The sequence below is a fragment of the Glycine max genome, chromosome 3 (genome assembly GCF_000004515.6).
Source record: "Glycine max cultivar Williams 82 chromosome 3, Glycine_max_v4.0, whole genome shotgun sequence".
Classification (NCBI taxonomy): Eukaryota; Viridiplantae; Streptophyta; class Magnoliopsida; order Fabales; family Fabaceae; genus Glycine; species Glycine max.
Window position 1 is genome coordinate 2,489,350 of NC_016090.4, and position 18,741 is coordinate 2,508,090.

At 31.0% G+C, this 18,741-nt stretch overlaps 1 protein-coding gene across 1 annotated transcript; it reads left to right on the forward strand.

Annotated features, from left to right (window-relative positions):
• The first annotated feature begins 553 nt into the window (after window positions 1-553).
• LOC100782234 (putative tRNA 2'-phosphotransferase) lies at window positions 554-17,751 on the forward strand. Its single transcript, XM_003521900.5, has 5 exons — window positions 554-742; window positions 9,223-9,277; window positions 16,324-16,446; window positions 17,241-17,297; window positions 17,454-17,751. Exons 1-5 carry the CDS (start codon window positions 554-556, stop codon window positions 17,576-17,578), a joined length of 549 nt encoding a protein of 182 aa, XP_003521948.1. The 3' UTR covers window positions 17,579-17,751.
• The last annotated feature ends 990 nt before the right edge of the window (window positions 17,752-18,741 follow it).

Consider the following 18,741-nt stretch of genomic DNA (forward strand, 5'->3'; position numbering starts at 1 on the left):
AAGGACAGGAAGATGAAGAAGAAGGCAAAGGTGGTGGAAAATGACGGCAGAAAAGATGGAAACTTTATTGGGTTTTGGAGATACCCTTTTGCGAGAATCAAAGTGGGGTTTGGCTTTTGGGATGCAAAATAACCTAGAAGTGTTCATCGGAGGCTAGGGAGTGGAGTGCCAGAGAAAGTGCAAATCATTGCCCTTCTTCTCTAGAAATGACCATGCACAACCACTAACGTCCTCGGTGGAACCAAAGCAATGAAACCACATGACCTCGTTCCCGTCAGTGATGCACCGCACGTTCTCCTTACCCTCGTTGCCCTTGGTGAGCCTCGCGACGATGCGTGCCTTTATCACCTTGAGAAAATCCTTGAACCGTGCCACAACGCGTGACACGTTCTGCACCTTGAAAATCAATTTGACCCGACTCGGGAAGGGCTTGCGGCCCCAGTTTGTGTGGAAGATGATTTCAACAACGTTGTGCGAAGGGTGGCCTTTGGGAAGTTCAATGTTGCCACGCGACGAGGTTATCGTTGTCGTAGTGCTACTTCGAGAACGTGTCATGGTGGTTCGTGCTTCAAATTCAGGTTTGGTTGTTGATGATGGGTATTTCAAGCTTAGATGTTTCTCCAAAGGTGGCTTGGAGTGGGGTTGTTGTGGTTTTAGGGGATGTGGTGATGACTTTGTTTGTGATGGTGAAAAAGAAGAAAGGTTGTGGAAGAAAGGGGTTGAAGGAGGAAGAGGAAGATGGGTTTGTGCTTGTGTTTACACGATGTTATTTTTACCTTTTTTTTTTTAAATTCCAATGTTTAATCCTTCTCACACATATATTACGTGTGACACCACACGTCGCATGCCTACCTATCCGGTTAATGACCACATAAATAGATAATGGATTTCCACTAACGGCAAAGACCACAGACAAAAGTTTTCAAATATTAGGGACTTGATTCGAAGGAAAAATTTATTAGGAACTAGATGCAAAAAATGAGTATATATCAGGGACCAAAAACATATTTAAGTCATGATATTATGACATGAAGGATTTAATAGTTTAAGTTCTAGTACATAAACTACCAATGTAAATACATATGTGCCTCACAGTTAAAAGCCTTTGATCAAAATCTAACAATTATAGCCACACAATTTTATTTTTTTTAATTATACTATTTTGAAGTGTTCAAAGAAAACATATTCATGGAATACTACAACACCATATTGATTATAGAAACTGAGTGATAAAGAAGAACTTTGATACTACATATATACTACAAGAAAAAATGCCAACGGTAACATATCAATACTGTAACATCACTTTAGTCAAGCATACAAATATATGTCAATATCAACAAATAACTCAATATGACAAACACAAACAAAGAAATTATAAGTCTCAAGTAAACTTTTCAATGTATATATATATATATATATATATATATATATATATATATATATATATATATATATATACCCACTCCCTTAGTTTTAAAATCATCCAAGACCTCCTCCCCCCTTTTCCAAATTTCCTCTTCTTTTTAATAACCCACCTCATCTCTCAAACCCTATCTCTTCTCAAATTTTCATCTCTCAACCTTTTACTCATCTTCTTCCATTGTTCCAAAATTTGTCAAGCTTATTGTATCCTTGTGTCATTCTCAAGCACGTGAATGCGATTGGAGAAAAAGGGAGCACCACTGATTTCGTTAAATTTTCTATTTGATCTCTTTAAGGTAAAAATTTATAACCCATCGTGTTAGATGAATATTTTATAGCATAGTTTAGTTATGAGTTGTGTGAAAAGGGTTAGAAAACTAAGTATTAGAGATTATTATGGTTTCCTCAAAACCCTATGTTTGCTAAATTTGGGGATTTTGCCTAATATCTTGTTCTTTTATTTTAAATGCTTAGATCCTGTAAAAAATATGATGGTTGATCCTCCCAACAATATTGAAAGGTGTTGATTAGGTTTTTGTTTTTTGAGTGAGTAGATAATCTACTTAGCGGCACATTTTTTAAAATTCTGTTAGGAGAAGCAAGTAAACTTCAAAATATATATTCTTTTGTGATCTTTGAAATTTTAGGAGTACTTAAGAATAAAGGAAAAATATTTATTTTTGTTTGATTGAAATTTATTTTGAGATTTTTTATAAGATATTTAAGAATGAATATTGGGTTATAGTTTATTTTATTTATTTTCAGTTCATGATTGAGTGTCATTCGTTACAACGAAGAGATAATGTAGCCTATGAGTCAATTACTCAGTGTATTTATATTTTTCGTTTGCTACAACGAAGAGATAATGTAGCCTATTAGTCAATTACTCATAGTATATTTATATTTTCAGTTTACTGCAACAAAGAGATAATGCAACCTATGGGTTGAATATCCATAGTTTCTAAAGATCTATTCGCTGCAACGAAGAGATAATGCAGTCTATGAGCTAAATGTCATAGTTCTATAATTACCATTCACCACAACAAAGAGATAACATGGTCTATGTGCACATAGTGGAATGAAAGTTTGATTATAAAGTTATTATTATTGAATACAAATTTATATGTAGTTCTAAAATTTTTCAAGGGAGTATACAATAGTTTCTAAATGCAAGTTGTATTTATTTTTCTTTATTTAATGTTATTTAAATTCATTTTGGATGTAAAGACTCATGCTATGCTATGTTGTGCTCTCCTTCCTGTTCGCTTTGTATTTTATGCTTTCACTAAGTCTTTGTGACTTATCCCCTTATTTTATTCTATTTTCTCAGCTACACAAATAGTGGAATAATTGACTTCCTAGGATTTGCTGACTTATCCAGGAATTTGATTATCATTTGGTAGGTCTTCATTGCGTCTGACGAAGAGTTTTTTTTTTTACTCCAGTATAATGCAGCTATAGGGATAAGAATAGTAATAAATATAGAGAAAATTCCTTTATTTTTGAAATTTAAATGATCCTCTCTTATAGATATGCTGATGGTGTATTTATGATATTTTGAAACACTTTGATGATTGGTATTTATGACCAACATAACTATTAGTTAATATTTTGGACAATATATCAAGGGTCTATGTTGTGACCTGATGCCTTAATATCTAATTGTTGGATTGATATATATATACACACACACACACACACACACACACACACACACACAGATTTGTCAAGATATATTATATGTTTTTATAGGTTAATTAATATAGGATAGACTAGCTAGACTACAAAAATTATAGTTTGTGCGCCAATCATGGTCCAAGAGTGGGTCGTGACATTATAGGTGAGTTCTGTTGCTTGGAAACTCAAATTCAAAATATAAGTTTTTCTCTCTAAGATTGTTAGAAATATGATTAGGAAACCAAAATTACAAACATAGAAGTCGACTTATTTCACATATAATCAATACATGAACAATTTTTATAATAATACTTAATACAAAAATAAATATAATAACAAATAAGAGTTTAAAAAGAGCCTGAGTTGAAGTGCATTATACTTAGAAAAAAAAAATGCCGCCACTGCATTAGTAGAATAAATTAATATACATGTGTTCCTCTATCAAAGTACGACAACATGTTAATTCAGTCTAAGTGGAGTAAAAAGAGTGAAAGGATCTCGAACCAAAAAACATCATGCTCCAAAACATATAGATATATAATAACACAATATAATTTTATAAAAAAGAGAAATAGACAAATGATATTTTAGTGTAAATGTGTGCCTATACATATTTTTCTTATTTTTTCATAAGAGAAAGCTACATATAAGCAAAAAAATAATAAAAAACCACCAAATGTGCAGCCCAAGTATCACAATTAACAAACTAGTAACAAACATAACAAATCTTAAAGGCCTCTTACCCGATAAAAAAAAACTAAAAATTTAGTCAAACGTAATTTCTAAAAGATAAAAATAAATAAATAGGGAATAATTGTTATCTTAAAAAAAACCCATTAAGAAAAAAATATACATATACTTTTAAATTTTAAATTATAAACTTTTCCCCTGAAGACAATGAATGACCTACATAGTTTTGCACAAAGCAATTGTGAAGTGATTGCAGGGGGGCACCTTTCGGAAAGTGTAGTGCCCACTTAACTCTGACTGATATACAACAATAAACTTGATCGAACACTTTGAATGCAGTAAAATCAAAGAGGTACAAATACAAAGTCTTCCAACGCTGAATTAATTAAGGCTGTGGGTGGAAGGAGAGAAATAAGAGAGAAATTTTTTACTTTTTCATGTCCGACCTACACTCTTTACATTCTAATTAAAAAATTCTCTTCTATTTTCATCTCTAAACTAAACACATCCTAAATCATAAATGTAACTTGTTCTTCTTCCTGCAGTTGGTAAAATTGATGGGGACACAATTTGATCAGATTTTTCTGGAAGTCAAAGAATCCATTAAGGAATTGAGAATTGATTGGTTAAAGGGGAAGAAGGGTCCATGTTTGTGAAAGATAGAATGGTGTAGGTGACATGTCTTTTCTGTTGTTCTTTCACAGCTGTTCCTGGGTTATTTTTTGAAAATTACAGTCTTAAAATTGAATCACAAAATTATATATTAATAAAATTAAATATTAACACAACTACATAAACATGGACAACACAGGAACAACTGAGAAAAGGATAACAGAAAAGCCAATTTAGTAACATGTGTATGCGGTGTCTTTATAAGTAAGCACAGTAACTGGTTAATTACTTGTGAGATCGACTCAGACTGATTCATTCATTGCCTTGTTGCTCGGTCCACCTAACCCATTTTTCACTTCAATCAATATTCCACGTTGTAGACTTGACTCTTCGGCACTTCGAATGCACTAAAATCCAACAGGTACAGATACAAAGTCTTCCATTGCTGATCAATTAAATGTAGTTTGTCTGCATTCTGCAGTTGGTAAAATTGGTGGGGACAAAGTCTTTCAACAAAGTGTAAAGTAGAATTTTTAGGAACTAGCCATTTACACTGGTAAGTGGTAATACTACAGAAGGTGTATTTGACTGTTAAAACTAACTAGACACATTCAGGGGTTGCGTGGATTTATAAATCATTAAAGAAATATTTAAATAAATTATTTGTTTCATAAATTAAGTTTAAAAATATAATTGTCAAAGATATTTTATATCATTTTTTATTAAAGAAGATAAAAAGATTAGGTATAATTTAAAATATTTTTTATTTATCAATATATTTATAAGGGAAATTTCTAAAATTGGAGGCTGACCACTCGACTAAAGTTAATTAAAAGTAAGCATTATGTATAAATTTTATAAGAGCAATATAAGAATAAAGTGAAATTGACATAATATAACAGTAAAAAAAATATATTTAATAAAAGAAAAACAGTCAATCATAATGGTAAAAAAACATAAAATTGATGAAATAAAACACCGAAAATTGTTCATTTAAATATAATTTTTATATTTATTTTCTTTTGTTGGTGACCTATTGTTGAATTTTGTTTTTTTTATGTGCTCCTTATTTAACTTTGAAGTAAGATTGACTCTTCATCACCTTTCTCCTTAATGAACTTTATGAGATTGAATAAACTTCATTTGATGATGAAAATGCATCTTTTGACTTATTGGATGCTTATAGCTTTGAGCTTTTACTTATGACATATTGTTTTTTTCACATTTTTTTAATGAACTTTATTCTTCTTTTGACGATGAAAATGAATCTTTTGACTTCTTGGATAGTTGTATCTTTGGACTTTGACTTTTGACAGTTTGTTTATTTGTTTTTTTCTTAATGGACTTTGTGAGATTTGATAAACTTCTCCATGAAGATGAACCTTTTGATTTATTCGATGCTTGTTGGGCTTTGACTTATAACTAGTTATTCACGTGACTCATATGATGATATTTGTTGTGGTGAAGTGAGCTCCTTTTTTAATAAAAATATTAATTAGTGGATGAAACTATTAATATTTTGTACAAGAAGTAAAAATGAAAATAAATTATAAATATGATTACCTGTTTAATTTCTTTGAGGAGAGGATCATGTTGAATGATATTTTTTTTTTAGATAAAAGTTCTTGTGACGATATAGGTTTGAAATCCTTCCTTTAAGTTGTGAGCTCTGAGCATGATTTAAAAAATAAAGGTGTGTTTACAAAGGATATACAATATTGGGAGTATGTCAGCCTTATTTTCATTTTGGGTGTGAAGGAGTTCAGATGTTGTTGTGTTTAAAATTTGTTGCACATCTCGATCGAAGATTGTGAATGTTGCTACATCGGTGTCACCAGAGAATTTCAATTGTATCTTGAACTTAAAAAAGATTTTAAATTTTTTAATATTTATTTAATTATGTTATAGAAAATAATTCATTATATACAAAACATTAAACCTTGTTGTTGGGTACTTGGATGACTGTTTGTGCATTCTCTACAAGTGTATTGATTTCCCTTTTCTATAACTTTCTTTTGGCATCTCCCACATGCAGCAAATTCCAACCAAACTTATCATCGATCTCATTGATTGTTGCATGAATTGTGAACACATTATCCTATTATTTTGTATATGTTAAAACTAAGAAAAATAAAGTATTATTGAATATTATGAATATGAAGGTATGATAGGTTAGGATACATGTGATTCTCATACCCATCTCATGGGCATTATATCTTGTAAAAATCTTCTATTTTTTGACATTCTTTTCACTGTTGGTAGAACTTGGAGAAGATAGTTCTTTTATTTGATGTTGCTCTATTTTTTTCTACAAAGTAGTTATTTAAAATAAAATTTATAATTTTTTAACTACATCAATCAAAGAATTAAAATAAATTAACGATTTTGTTTCTTGAATGTTACAAGATGTGTATAATAAAATAAAATAAAAGAAGGAAGTTCATTTTATCCTATTACCCTATCTTGAACTTTACAAAATCAGGATTGTCTAAGTTGATATAGATGCTTGTACTTGAAGTTAAATTGATTGAATACTCATTTGAAAAACAATTATTAAAATGTAATTGTTAGTAAATTAAAATTATTATATTAAATAAAATATAAAAAATTTATTGTAAGCAAAAAGTATGATGTAGACTTAATTGAAATTAAAATTATTTATTTATTAAATAAGTTGAATTGAAAACAATACTTAAGATAGTAAAGAAACATCTCAAATAAATAAATAAATATCAAAATAAATAAACATGCTAATATAAAAATAAAGGAATAGAAAATTATGGATCAATTTTTATTTAAATATTATTTAAACATTATATATATATATATATATATATATATATAAATTAAAATAAAAATTAAATTTAGAAAAAGGGATATATTTCTAGGTGCTCATGATGTGCTATCAAAGTATGAGTGGAGTGAAAGGAATGAAAGGATCCCAAACCAAAAAACATCATGCTCCAAAACATATAGTTATATAGTAACACAATATAATTTTATAAAAAAGAGAAATAGACAAATGATATTTTAGTGTAAATGTGTGCCTATACGTATTTTTCTTATTTTTTCATAAGAGAAAAAAAATAAAAAACCACCAAATGTGCAGCCCAAGTATCACAATTAACATACTAGTAACAAACATAACAAATCTTAAAGGCCTCTTACCCGATGAAAAAACTAAAAATTTAGTCAAACGTAATTTCTAAAAGATAAAAATAAATAAATAGGGAATAATTGTTATCTTAAAAAAAACCCATTAAGAAAAAAATATACATATACTTTTAAATTTTAAATTATAAAAAAATATTTTCAAAAGAGAAACTTGCACTCAAACTTTTCCCGTGAAGACAATGAATGACCTACATAGTCTTGCGCAAAGCAATTGTGAAGTGATTGCAGGGGGTCACCTTTCGGAAAGTGTAGTGCCCACTTAACTCTGACTGATATACAACAATAAACTTGATCGAACACTTTGAATGCAGTAAAATCAAAGAGGTACAAATACAAAGTCTTCCAACGCTGAATTAATTAAGGCTCTGGGTGGAAGGAGAGAAATAAGAGAGAAATTTTTTACTTTTTCATGTGCTACCTACACTCTTTACATTCTAATTAAAAAATTCTCTTCTATTTTCATCGTCTAAACTAAACACATCCTAAATGTAACTTGTTCTTCTTTCTGCAGTTGGCAAAATTGATGGGGACACAATTTGATCAGATTTCTCGGGAAGTCAAAGAATCCATTAAGGAATTGAGAATTGATTGGTTAAAGGGGGAAGGAGGGTCCATGTTTGTGGAAGATAGAATGGTGTAGGTGACATGTGTAACCTGGCTTCTCTGTTGTCTTTTCTGAGCTGTTCCTGTGTTGTTTCTTAAAAATTACATAATCTTAAAATTGAATCATAAAATTAAATATTAATAAAATTAAATATTAATACAACTACATAAACAACACAGGAACAGTTAGAAAAATGACATTAGAGAAGCCAATTTCGTGACATGTGTATGCAGTGTCTTTATGAGTAAGCACAGTGACTGGTTAATTACTTGTGAGATCGAGTCAGACTGATTCATTCATTGCCTTGTTGCTCGGTCCTCCTAACCTATTTTTCACTTCAATCAATATTCCACGTTGTAGACTTGACTCTTCGGCACTTCGAATGCACTAAAATCCAACAGGTACAGATACAAAGTCTTCCAATGCTGATCAATTAAATGTAGTTTGTCTGCATTCTGCAGTTGGTAAAATTGGTGGGGACAAAGTCTTTCAACAAAGTGTATTGTATAATTTTTAGGAACTAGCCATTTACACTGGTAAGTGGTAATACTACAGAAGGTGTATTTGACTGTTAAAACTAACTAGACACACATTTACGGGTTGCGCCAATTTATAAATCTTTAAAGAAATATTTAAATAAATTATTTACTTCATAAACTAAGTTAAAAAATATAATTGTCAAAGATATTTTATATCATTTTCTATTAAAGAAGATAAAAAGATTACGTATAACTTAAAATATTTTTTATATCAACATATTTGTAAGAAAAATTTTTAAAATTGGAGATTGACCACTCGACTAAAGTTGATAAAAAGTAAGTATTATGTATAAATTTTGTAAGAGTAATATAAGAATAAAGTGAAGGAAGAATGATGAAAGGTATAATATGTTACATGTATACATTGATCATAGATCACAAAACATCAATTATATATTATATTAATGTTGTCATTTATGTTATGTTTAACTTTTGGATTGTGAATTCATTCAATTTTGTTCACCTGCCCTTACAATACAGTTATTGACTTTTGGTTTGCAGGCTGTTAAAACTGAAAGCTTATTGAAACCAAACCTTTCAGTCGAAGAATTTCCAGGTGCATAGTTATTGGAGTTTTTATGATATACTTGAGTCTTGGTGATTAGTGCACATAGCAATACATGTTAGAATCAATGTCTCATGTGAGAGACATGTGACTTAGTAAGGACTAATAAATAAATAATTAACGATTAAGGAATAAATTGTAATTGGGCTTAATAGGAGAAGTTTCTAGAGCTAACTGCTACTTGATGGGAGCAGTGGTTATAAAAGGGGCTTAATATCCACTAACATGAAATAAGGTCCCCTTCCTGACCAGAAAGTGTTATTTCTGACCCATAGCCATCACGAACGGAGAGAGGCAGAAAAGAAAGACCTAAGAAAGTGAAATCTTATTTCTCTCCTCTTTCAAGGAAATCAAAGTGCACTCGAGAGAAGTTCCTATGGAGAAAGGTACAAGTCTTCCTATGGAGAAAGGTACACATCATTATCTATTGTTGTTTATTGATTGTTTGTGAGAACCATAGATTTCAAGATCTTGTTGTTTCCTATCATTGATAGTCTAAGAAACCCCTTAAGAATTTTTACATGTGGTATCAGAGCATGTGTTATGAAATTTATGATTCTACAAGAATGATTTAATTTTTTCCAATTATGCATGAACCCTAATTATGAAATTTAGGGATAATTTAATTTCTTCAAATTATGCATCAAACCTAATTATGAAATTTAGGAATTTTAATTTCTATTACATGTATTTTCAATTAAAGTACATGTATGAAATTTTGTATGAAAGAAATATTATACAAAACTTCAAAGAGAAAGCTTCTGTTGTCAATTTTATTTCTAATGGAGAAAGTTGTCTTTCCATTAACGTTATTTATATATTAAATTATGGAGAAATAATGACGCGCTATGTTGTGAATTGGTTTTGTAAAGTTGTGTGGCTGCATGTACCTTTCTTTCAATTCCAATTGAAAAACCGTTGCTACGCGTACCTTCCTTGTAGGAGAATTAGAAATTTTGGATATTGCTATTTGCAACCCATTTTGCTATTTCCAGTCCCACTTGTGTTTTTTTTTCCTGGAAATTATTATTAAACGTAATTGAAGGATTGAAAGTTTATATGCTGTAATTAAATTAACGTGAATGCTTTTAAATTATTGGTAGCAGTAAATATATGTATATGCTACATATTTGCTTGAACGTGTTTAAATAAATACAAATATTATTTTATGGCCTGGAACGAAATTAATAGAATGGCTATGAATTATTAATAGCAATAAGTATGTACATGCCATATATATTTGGTTGGAATTAAATGTATGTTGAATTTGTTAGTCACCAAAGTGACCAAATTTGTAAGGTTATTTAATTCCAAATTAATGATTTTTTCAATAATATTTGGTTGGAATTAAATGTATGTTGAATTTGTTAGTCACCAAAGTGGCCAAATTTGTAAGGTTATTTAATTCCAACTTAATGATTATTCCAATTACTCATAGAATAATGGATGCTAAATTATATGATTATTGGTTTATGGGTAATTGAAATTCATTGTTATAAGGCATTTATGAATCGCCCAAAGGTTGATTAGTTGTTCTTATAATTAATGAATATAATTGTAGACAATTTGTGTGTATCATTAGTTTTATTTATATGCCCAAATGAAATAGATACTACTAATTGGTGTATATTTAATTGTCAAATAATGTTAAAATTTTATTAACATCATTATGTTTGTATGTTGTATGTTGGTGTATCACCCAAACGAGAACATCAATATACATTGTCCGTTATCTAAATGAATCATATGCACGACATGTATTTTATGTCTCAAAACACTTATGTGAATTTTATTATGTAATACATGTTTTGAATTCTTATGTATCATCTGAGCCAATTTTAATGGGCTTAACTTCTCTGACTGAAATGAGCATGTCCAATTTCACCTCGGTGTTTTGGATCATGATCTTGCTATGTTGGAAGAGAAGTTTGTTACTACTATTGATGTTAGTAGCAATGAAGAGAAAGTTCATCATAAAACTTGGGAAAGATCTAGCAGACTCAGCCTAATGTTGATGAGAATGACTGTTGCAGATAGTATTAAGACAACTCTCCCTAAAATCGAAAGTGCTAAAAAGTTTATGGGATTAGTGGGAGAGTATTCTCAAACAGCTGATAAGTATGTTGTTGGGACATTAATGAGTACATTGACCACCATGAAGTTTGATGGTTCCCGTACTATGTATGAACATGTCATTGAGATGACAAACAATGCAGCAAGACTTAAGACCTTGGGAATATAATGACTTTGAATGAGAACTTTCTTGTTCAGTTTATTCTAAACTCATTACCGTCTGAGTTTGGCCTGTTCTAAATGAACTATAATACCATGAAAGATAAATGGAATGTGCATGAATTGCACAATATGTTAGTTCAGGAAGAAATGAGGCTTAAGAATCAAGGAAGTCACTTAGTCCATTATTTTAGCCACCAAGGGAATCAAGGAGCTTGAAAAGAAATTTATGAAGAATCATGATAAAGGCAAAGGGTCATTAAAGAACAATGACGACTCTTTGCAAATCTAGAAGAAAGGTATTAAAGGACAATAATAGTCAATTTTGTGAAATTAAGACATTTCCAAAAAAGGATTGCCTAAAGTGTAAGTCTTGGTTCGAAAAGAATGGTGAGCTTAATGCTCATGTATGTTTTGAATTAGACTTAACTGTAGTTTCCCATGATACATGATGGATTAATTCTGGATGTATGACTCATGTTTCTAACATTATGCAGAGATTCCTTACCATCCAAACCATAAGCCCAAATGAGAAGTTCATTTTCATGGGGAATGGAGTGAAAGCTCCAGTGGAAACAGTTGAGACTTATTGTTTAAAACTCGATACTAGACATCGTTTAAATTTATTGGAAACTCCTTATGTACCTAGTTTATCTAGGAATTTAGTTTCATTATCTAAACTTGATGTTACTGCATAGTCTTTTAATTTTGGTAATGGATGTTTCAATTTATTTAAACATAATCATCTCATTGGTACTGGTATTCTTGTGATGGTTTATATAAATTGGAAATAAACAGTTTGTATGCTGAAACTGTTTTAACTCTGCATCATAATGTTGACACTAAACATAGTTTAGTGAATGAACGATCTGCTTTCTTGTGGCAAAAACGTTTAGGTCACATTTCTAGAGAAAGGATGGAAAGATTAATAAAGAATGAAATTCTTCCTTATCTAGATTTTACGGATCTAAATATTTGTGTGGGTTGTATTAAGGAAAAACAAGCAAAACATACAAAGAAAGGAGCTACAAGAAGCACTCAGCTTCTTGAAATTGTGCATACTGATATTTGTGGACCTTTTGATGTTAGTTCTTTCGGAAAGGAATGATACTTTATCATCATTATTGATGATTATTCACTTTATAGTTATGTCTACTTACTGCCCGAGATTTCTTAGGCAATGGATGCCTTAGAAATTTACTACAATGAAGTAAAAAGGCTATTAGACATAAATGTGAAAATTATTAGATATGATAGAGGTGATGAGTATTACGGAAGATATGATGAAATTGGGCAACACTGAGGTCCATTTGCTAAGCTTGTTCAGAAATGTGCATTTGTGTGCAATACACAATTCTCGGTACACCACAACAAAATGGTGTATCAGAAAGGCGTAATAGAACTTTAATGGATATGGTTAGGAGTATGTTAATCAATTAGACTTTACCCGTATCTTTGTGGATGTATGCCTTGAAAACTGCCATGTATTTGTTGAATAGGGTTCATAGTAAGGCAGTTCCAAAGACATCTTTTGAACTGTGGACAAATAGGACACCTAGTATAAGGCACCTGCATGTTTGGGGTTGCCAGGCAGAAATAAGAATTTACAATCCGCAAGAAAGAAAATTGGATGCAAGAACAATCAGTGGATATTTCATTGGTTATCCAGAAAAGTCAAATGTGTTGGACATTTTAGTGTAATTGATCTCTTTATTATGTTAAAATAAGAGTGCACGCTTGTTTTAATGTAATAACGAGATGTTCGGTTTAGGCAAATTTTGGAAGTTACATGGAAGTTACTAAAATTTCCATCAATGGTTGGAAGTTACTAAAACTTCCATCAATAGCAGTTTTTAAAAAAGAAAAAACTTCCATCAACCGCCAAAAACCATCTGTTCTTTGATCATAAATAATCATTCTGGTTTAGAAAGCATAACGGGTGACAAAACATACAAGACCAAAACAAAACTCTTGAATTATAATCTTCTGATTTTATCCGATTGAACAATTTTGGTTGAACCCCGAAATTTGATTCAATCTGAAAGTATTATACACGACTTCAGATCTATCCAGTATCATCTCGATTTTCAAATTAACCAACAAAATGGGTATATGTTTTATTGTCCTAATCATAGTATGAGAATTGTCGAAACTGGAAATGCAAGGTTCATTGAAAACAGTGAAATCAGTGGGAGTACAGTTCCACGAGAAGTGGAAATTAAAGAAATTAGAGTGTAAGTCCTTTTAGCTTATGCCTCTACCAGTAAGGTGATTGCTCTTTTTAGTTATTGTTACAAAATTAATGAAGAAGTACAACACAATGATGAGCCCATGATACATAATGAACCCATTGTGGAAGAACCACAAGAAGTAGCATTAAGGAGGTCTCAAAGAGAAAGAAGACCAGCTATTTCGAATGATTATGTGGTATACCTACATGAAACAGAAATAAACTTAAGCATTAATGATAATGATCCAGTTTCATTTTCACAAGCTGTAAGTTGTGATAATTTTGAGAAGTGGTTAAATGCCATGAAAGAAGAGATAAATTCCATGAAACATAATGGTGTTTAGGACCTTGTAGAATTACCAAAGGATTGTAAGAGAGTTGGTTGTAAGTGGGTCTTCAAGACTAAACGTGACTCTCATGGCAACCTTGAACGTTACAAGGCTAGATTTGTTGCTAAGGAATTTACTCAGAAAGATGACATTGATTATAAAGAGACATTTTACTAGTCTCACGAAAGGATTCTTTCAGGATTATCATGACATTAGTAGCCCATTAAGACTTAGAGCTACATCAAATAGATGTGAAAACCGCCTTTCTGAATGGAGATTTAGAGGAGAATGTTTGTATGGACCAACCAATGGGGTTCTCAGTTGAAGGAAATGAACACATGGTGTGCATACTAAAGAAATCAATATACAGTCTTAAAGCAAGCTTCCCGCCAATGGTATTTGAGGTTTAATGATACCATTATTTCCTTTAGATTTAAGGAAAATATTGTTTATCGGTGTATGTATCTGAAGATCAGTGGGAGTAAGGTTATTTTCTAATTTTGTATATTGATGATATCTTGCTTGCAGCTAACGATCTTGGTCTTCTTCATGAGACTAAGAAATTTCTCTCTAGAAACTTTGAAGTGAAAGATATGGGTGAGGTAAGCTATGTGATAGGGATAGAAATATTCCATAATAGATCACAAGGATTGTTAGGCTTATCTCATAAAGTATATATATATATCGATAAAGTGCTAGAGAGATTCAAGATGAAAAGGTGTTTAACATCGCCTATTCTAATTTAGAAATGAGACAGAGTTAGTCTCGCACAATGTCCTAGAAATGATATGGAACGAAAACAAATGAAAGTAATTTTGTATGCATCAGTTGTTGTTGCATCTGAGAGCTGAATTTGTAGTATGTTTTGAGGCTACAATTCAGGCCAATTGGCTGCGAAACTTTATTTCAGGGCTTGAAATTGTCGACAGTATTACTAGGTCACTGAAAATGTATTGTGACAACTCCGCAACAATATTTTTTGTAAGAACGGCAAGTACTCTAAGGGTGCTAAGCATATGAAATTGAGGTACTTTGTCGTGAAGGAAGAAGTTCAGAGACAAAGAGTGTCAATAGAACATATTAGCACAAACCTTATGATAGTTGACCCTTTGAATAAGGGATTATTGCCCAAGATATTATAGAACATGTTGAAAGTATGGGCATTATTGTTATTGATGATCATTAAGTGTAATTTATCTTATGTAATTTTGCTGACACTCTGAGCTCAATTATGATATGTTTCTGATTACCTGTTCTCTATGTTTGCATGCATGTTTGTGTTAGAGTAATGTTAACAGATTTTGTCTTGAATGAAGACATTATGTTGGACCAATTATGTACTCCTAACTAATGGTCATATTAAGGAGAAGACTAATTTGTAGTACATGGAAGGGACTATGTCGATTAGATGATGTACAACCGTCATGACTCGAATTGGTTCCTATTCTTAATCATGAAATTATGACGTACCCAATGTATAGAACAATTTAGTCAATTTTTAATGCGCATTATGTTAGTTAATCTATTTATTTACTTAGTCCATAATGTTTATTAAAGTCACATGAGCCAAGTGGGAGAATGTTAAAATTAATGTCTCATGTGAGAGGCATGTGACTTAGTAGGGACTAATAAATAAATAATTAACGATTAAGGGCTAAATTGTAATTGGGCTTAATAGGAGAAGTTTCTAGAGCTAACTGCTACTTGATGAGAGTAGTGGTTATAAAAGGGGCTTAATACCCACTAACGTGAAATAAGGTCTCCTTCTTGACCAGAAAGTGTTCTCTCTCACCCATAGCCATCACGAATGGAGAGAGGCAGAAAAGAAAGACCTAAGGAAGTGAAATCTTATTTCTCTCCTCTTTCAAGGAAATCAAAGTGCACTGGAGAGAAGTTCCTATGAAGAAAGGTACACATCATTATCTATTGTTGTTAATTGATTGTTTGTGAGAACCATAGGTTTCAAGATCATGTTGTTTCCTATCATTGATAGTCTAGGAAACCCCTTAAGAATTTTTACAATACATTCACTTCTGAATGTTATGTACATGTTTATAATTTAAAAATTATCTTTTGAATGGCGGATATGTTGCCATATTTATGGTGCACTTCAAACTTTTATTAACACAATTCTAATTACTGAAGAGCTGTATATCTGTCTTTTGAAGTCATTCTATAAATTTTAATTTTTTTTCTGTATTGCTATTTTATTTGTTTCATATGCTTGATTTTGCCACTATATGCAGTTTGTGTGCATGGAACCTACAGAAAGAACTTGGAATCAATTCTAGGATCTGGTCTGAAGTGCATGAAGAGATTGCATGTTCATTTCCCTTGTGGTTTACCAATAGATGGAGAAGTAATTAGTGGTAATGTGATATACTATTTAAAACGAATCCTATTTACACAAATGTAAATTTATATAATTTTGTTTTATTTTGGTTAGGCAAGTTAATTTTCCGACAGGAATATTAAGGATGGTAGTATGGTTCTCAGCTTTAAAATACAGAAGGAATGACAACCAAGATGCCTATTATGATTGATAATGTAGCTTTGTACCAAGCGTGGAATCCAAATGACAAATTCCTAGTTTTGCCTCCTATCCTTTCACTTATGTGTTTTTTTCCCCAAAGCCAGAATATTAGAAATTTTAAACTTATTTCATAAAAATAGGTTCAAATAATAATTAGTCCATCCTTCGAAGTCTCAATATGGTTTAGCTAAGTCAGTAACTTGGAAGCAACATACCTGTATACTTTAGTGCTTTATTAGTGACTAATCATTTCCCTGCAAATGATTAATCATATTGTAGATATTTGTTTCAATTTAGCAATACAATATCTTTGACAGTTACTATTAATGATCACAGCTTGGATCTATTACTATTAGCATCTATCCCTTTGCAACTTATCTGTTGGAGGGTGGAGACCTTGGAATTGGAAATCCCTTTTTTTGGCTGACATGGGAGTTACTGTGTCCTGTGAAATTTGTATAGAATATTAAAGTTCTTGCATGAACCATTTTGCTCAATTCTTTGAAGGAAACGACCTCGTCTTTTCAAGTACTAATGTGTAGCATAATCTTTAGAAGTTTTTAGTTATTTCCTTAGTTGCAGTAAGTTCTGGTACTTTGATTGGTCTCTTGTGTACTGATCTTTCTCCATGTATGAGGCAGGATATCAATGTTCTGATCTTTCTAGACGTTAGAAAAGCATTAGAAGGTATGATATGAAAATATTCCAAACATGTTCTGAACTGAATATGTACAAATTCATCTTGAAATACTGAATTTTTTGTTGTTTGTTGATAGTGAGTAAAATCTACAACAAATAAGGCTACTGATCACTACTTATCTATGTATTTTCATCCTAGTTCAGAAGGTATGAAGCTTTACATTTCTGACAACAAGGTGATCCTGACGGAAGGTTTTAAAGGTGTTGTTCCACTCAAGTATTTTGAAAAGATAGAATCTTGGCATGGCAGACAGCCTATTTTTTTTTAAAGTTCTTTTATAATTTTGATTTTACGTAGGATCAGAGTACGTCGACGATTACTAGATGATTGTGTAAACTTCTCCCAAGAATTAATATTTGGTTCCTAATTTCTTTTGTTTTTTTTAAATGATTAAGTTAAGTTTACTTTGGGTCATTGAGTTATATATACTATGTTTTTTTGACAGATTGACTTTTATATATATATATATATATATATATATATATATATATATATATATATATATGTAAAAGTAAAGATAGAGTATTATGTGACATTATCATTTATATTTTCTTGTTGAATTTTTAATTATTTATCCTTATTTCAAAATTACGTTAATTATCTTTTTAATCATAGTTTTTAATCATTTTTAACCAATAATATTAGGAGTGTGTTACACTTCTCAGCCAAGCTTTCTCCCATGGGTTGACCTGTAAATTTATATGAATATGAATTTGAGCTTAAAAAATTATGACCTGTTTAAACGAGTAGAACAGAGCATTGAGCAACACCCAATGATAGCTCGAATGGCAGTTTGCTAATTAGAATGAAGACAATCGGCAAAGTCTACACAGCTCACTTTAGCACAATTAAAATGAGACAACTCACAGAATCACATATAGACAACTTTGTATTTTTTTTCCTATATAACCCTACAGTTAACATGTTAGTTAACAGTGAATTACATATCTAAAAACTTTTAATTACCAAAAAATGCTTATTGTTGGGTTGACCTGCAAATCATTTGGGCCATCCCAAGATAATTATTTTAAAACTAGTTTATATATATATATATATATATATATATATATATATATATATATAATCAGAGTTTGATGCTGTTACTCCACTGTCTGAAACAGAAGCAGTTGATCTGGTCAAAACTGTTTTTGCATCTGCAACTGAGATAGATATATACACAGTAAGTTTGTGCTACATTACATACATAATTACCATTTGACTGTAGGAGAAACTTGTAACTTACTGTGTATGTTTTTACAGTGAGTGAAGCTTCAAATTGCCATCCTAAAACGCTTTACACAGAAATTTATTGTTGGAGATACCAGAGTTGGATTGGGAATGTATGAAATGCTTCTAGAATTTTAAATGACGTGGTGGGTTTTTCCCATGAAGCAAAATTAAGCATGGTAATTTCAGTGAAATGGATTTGAA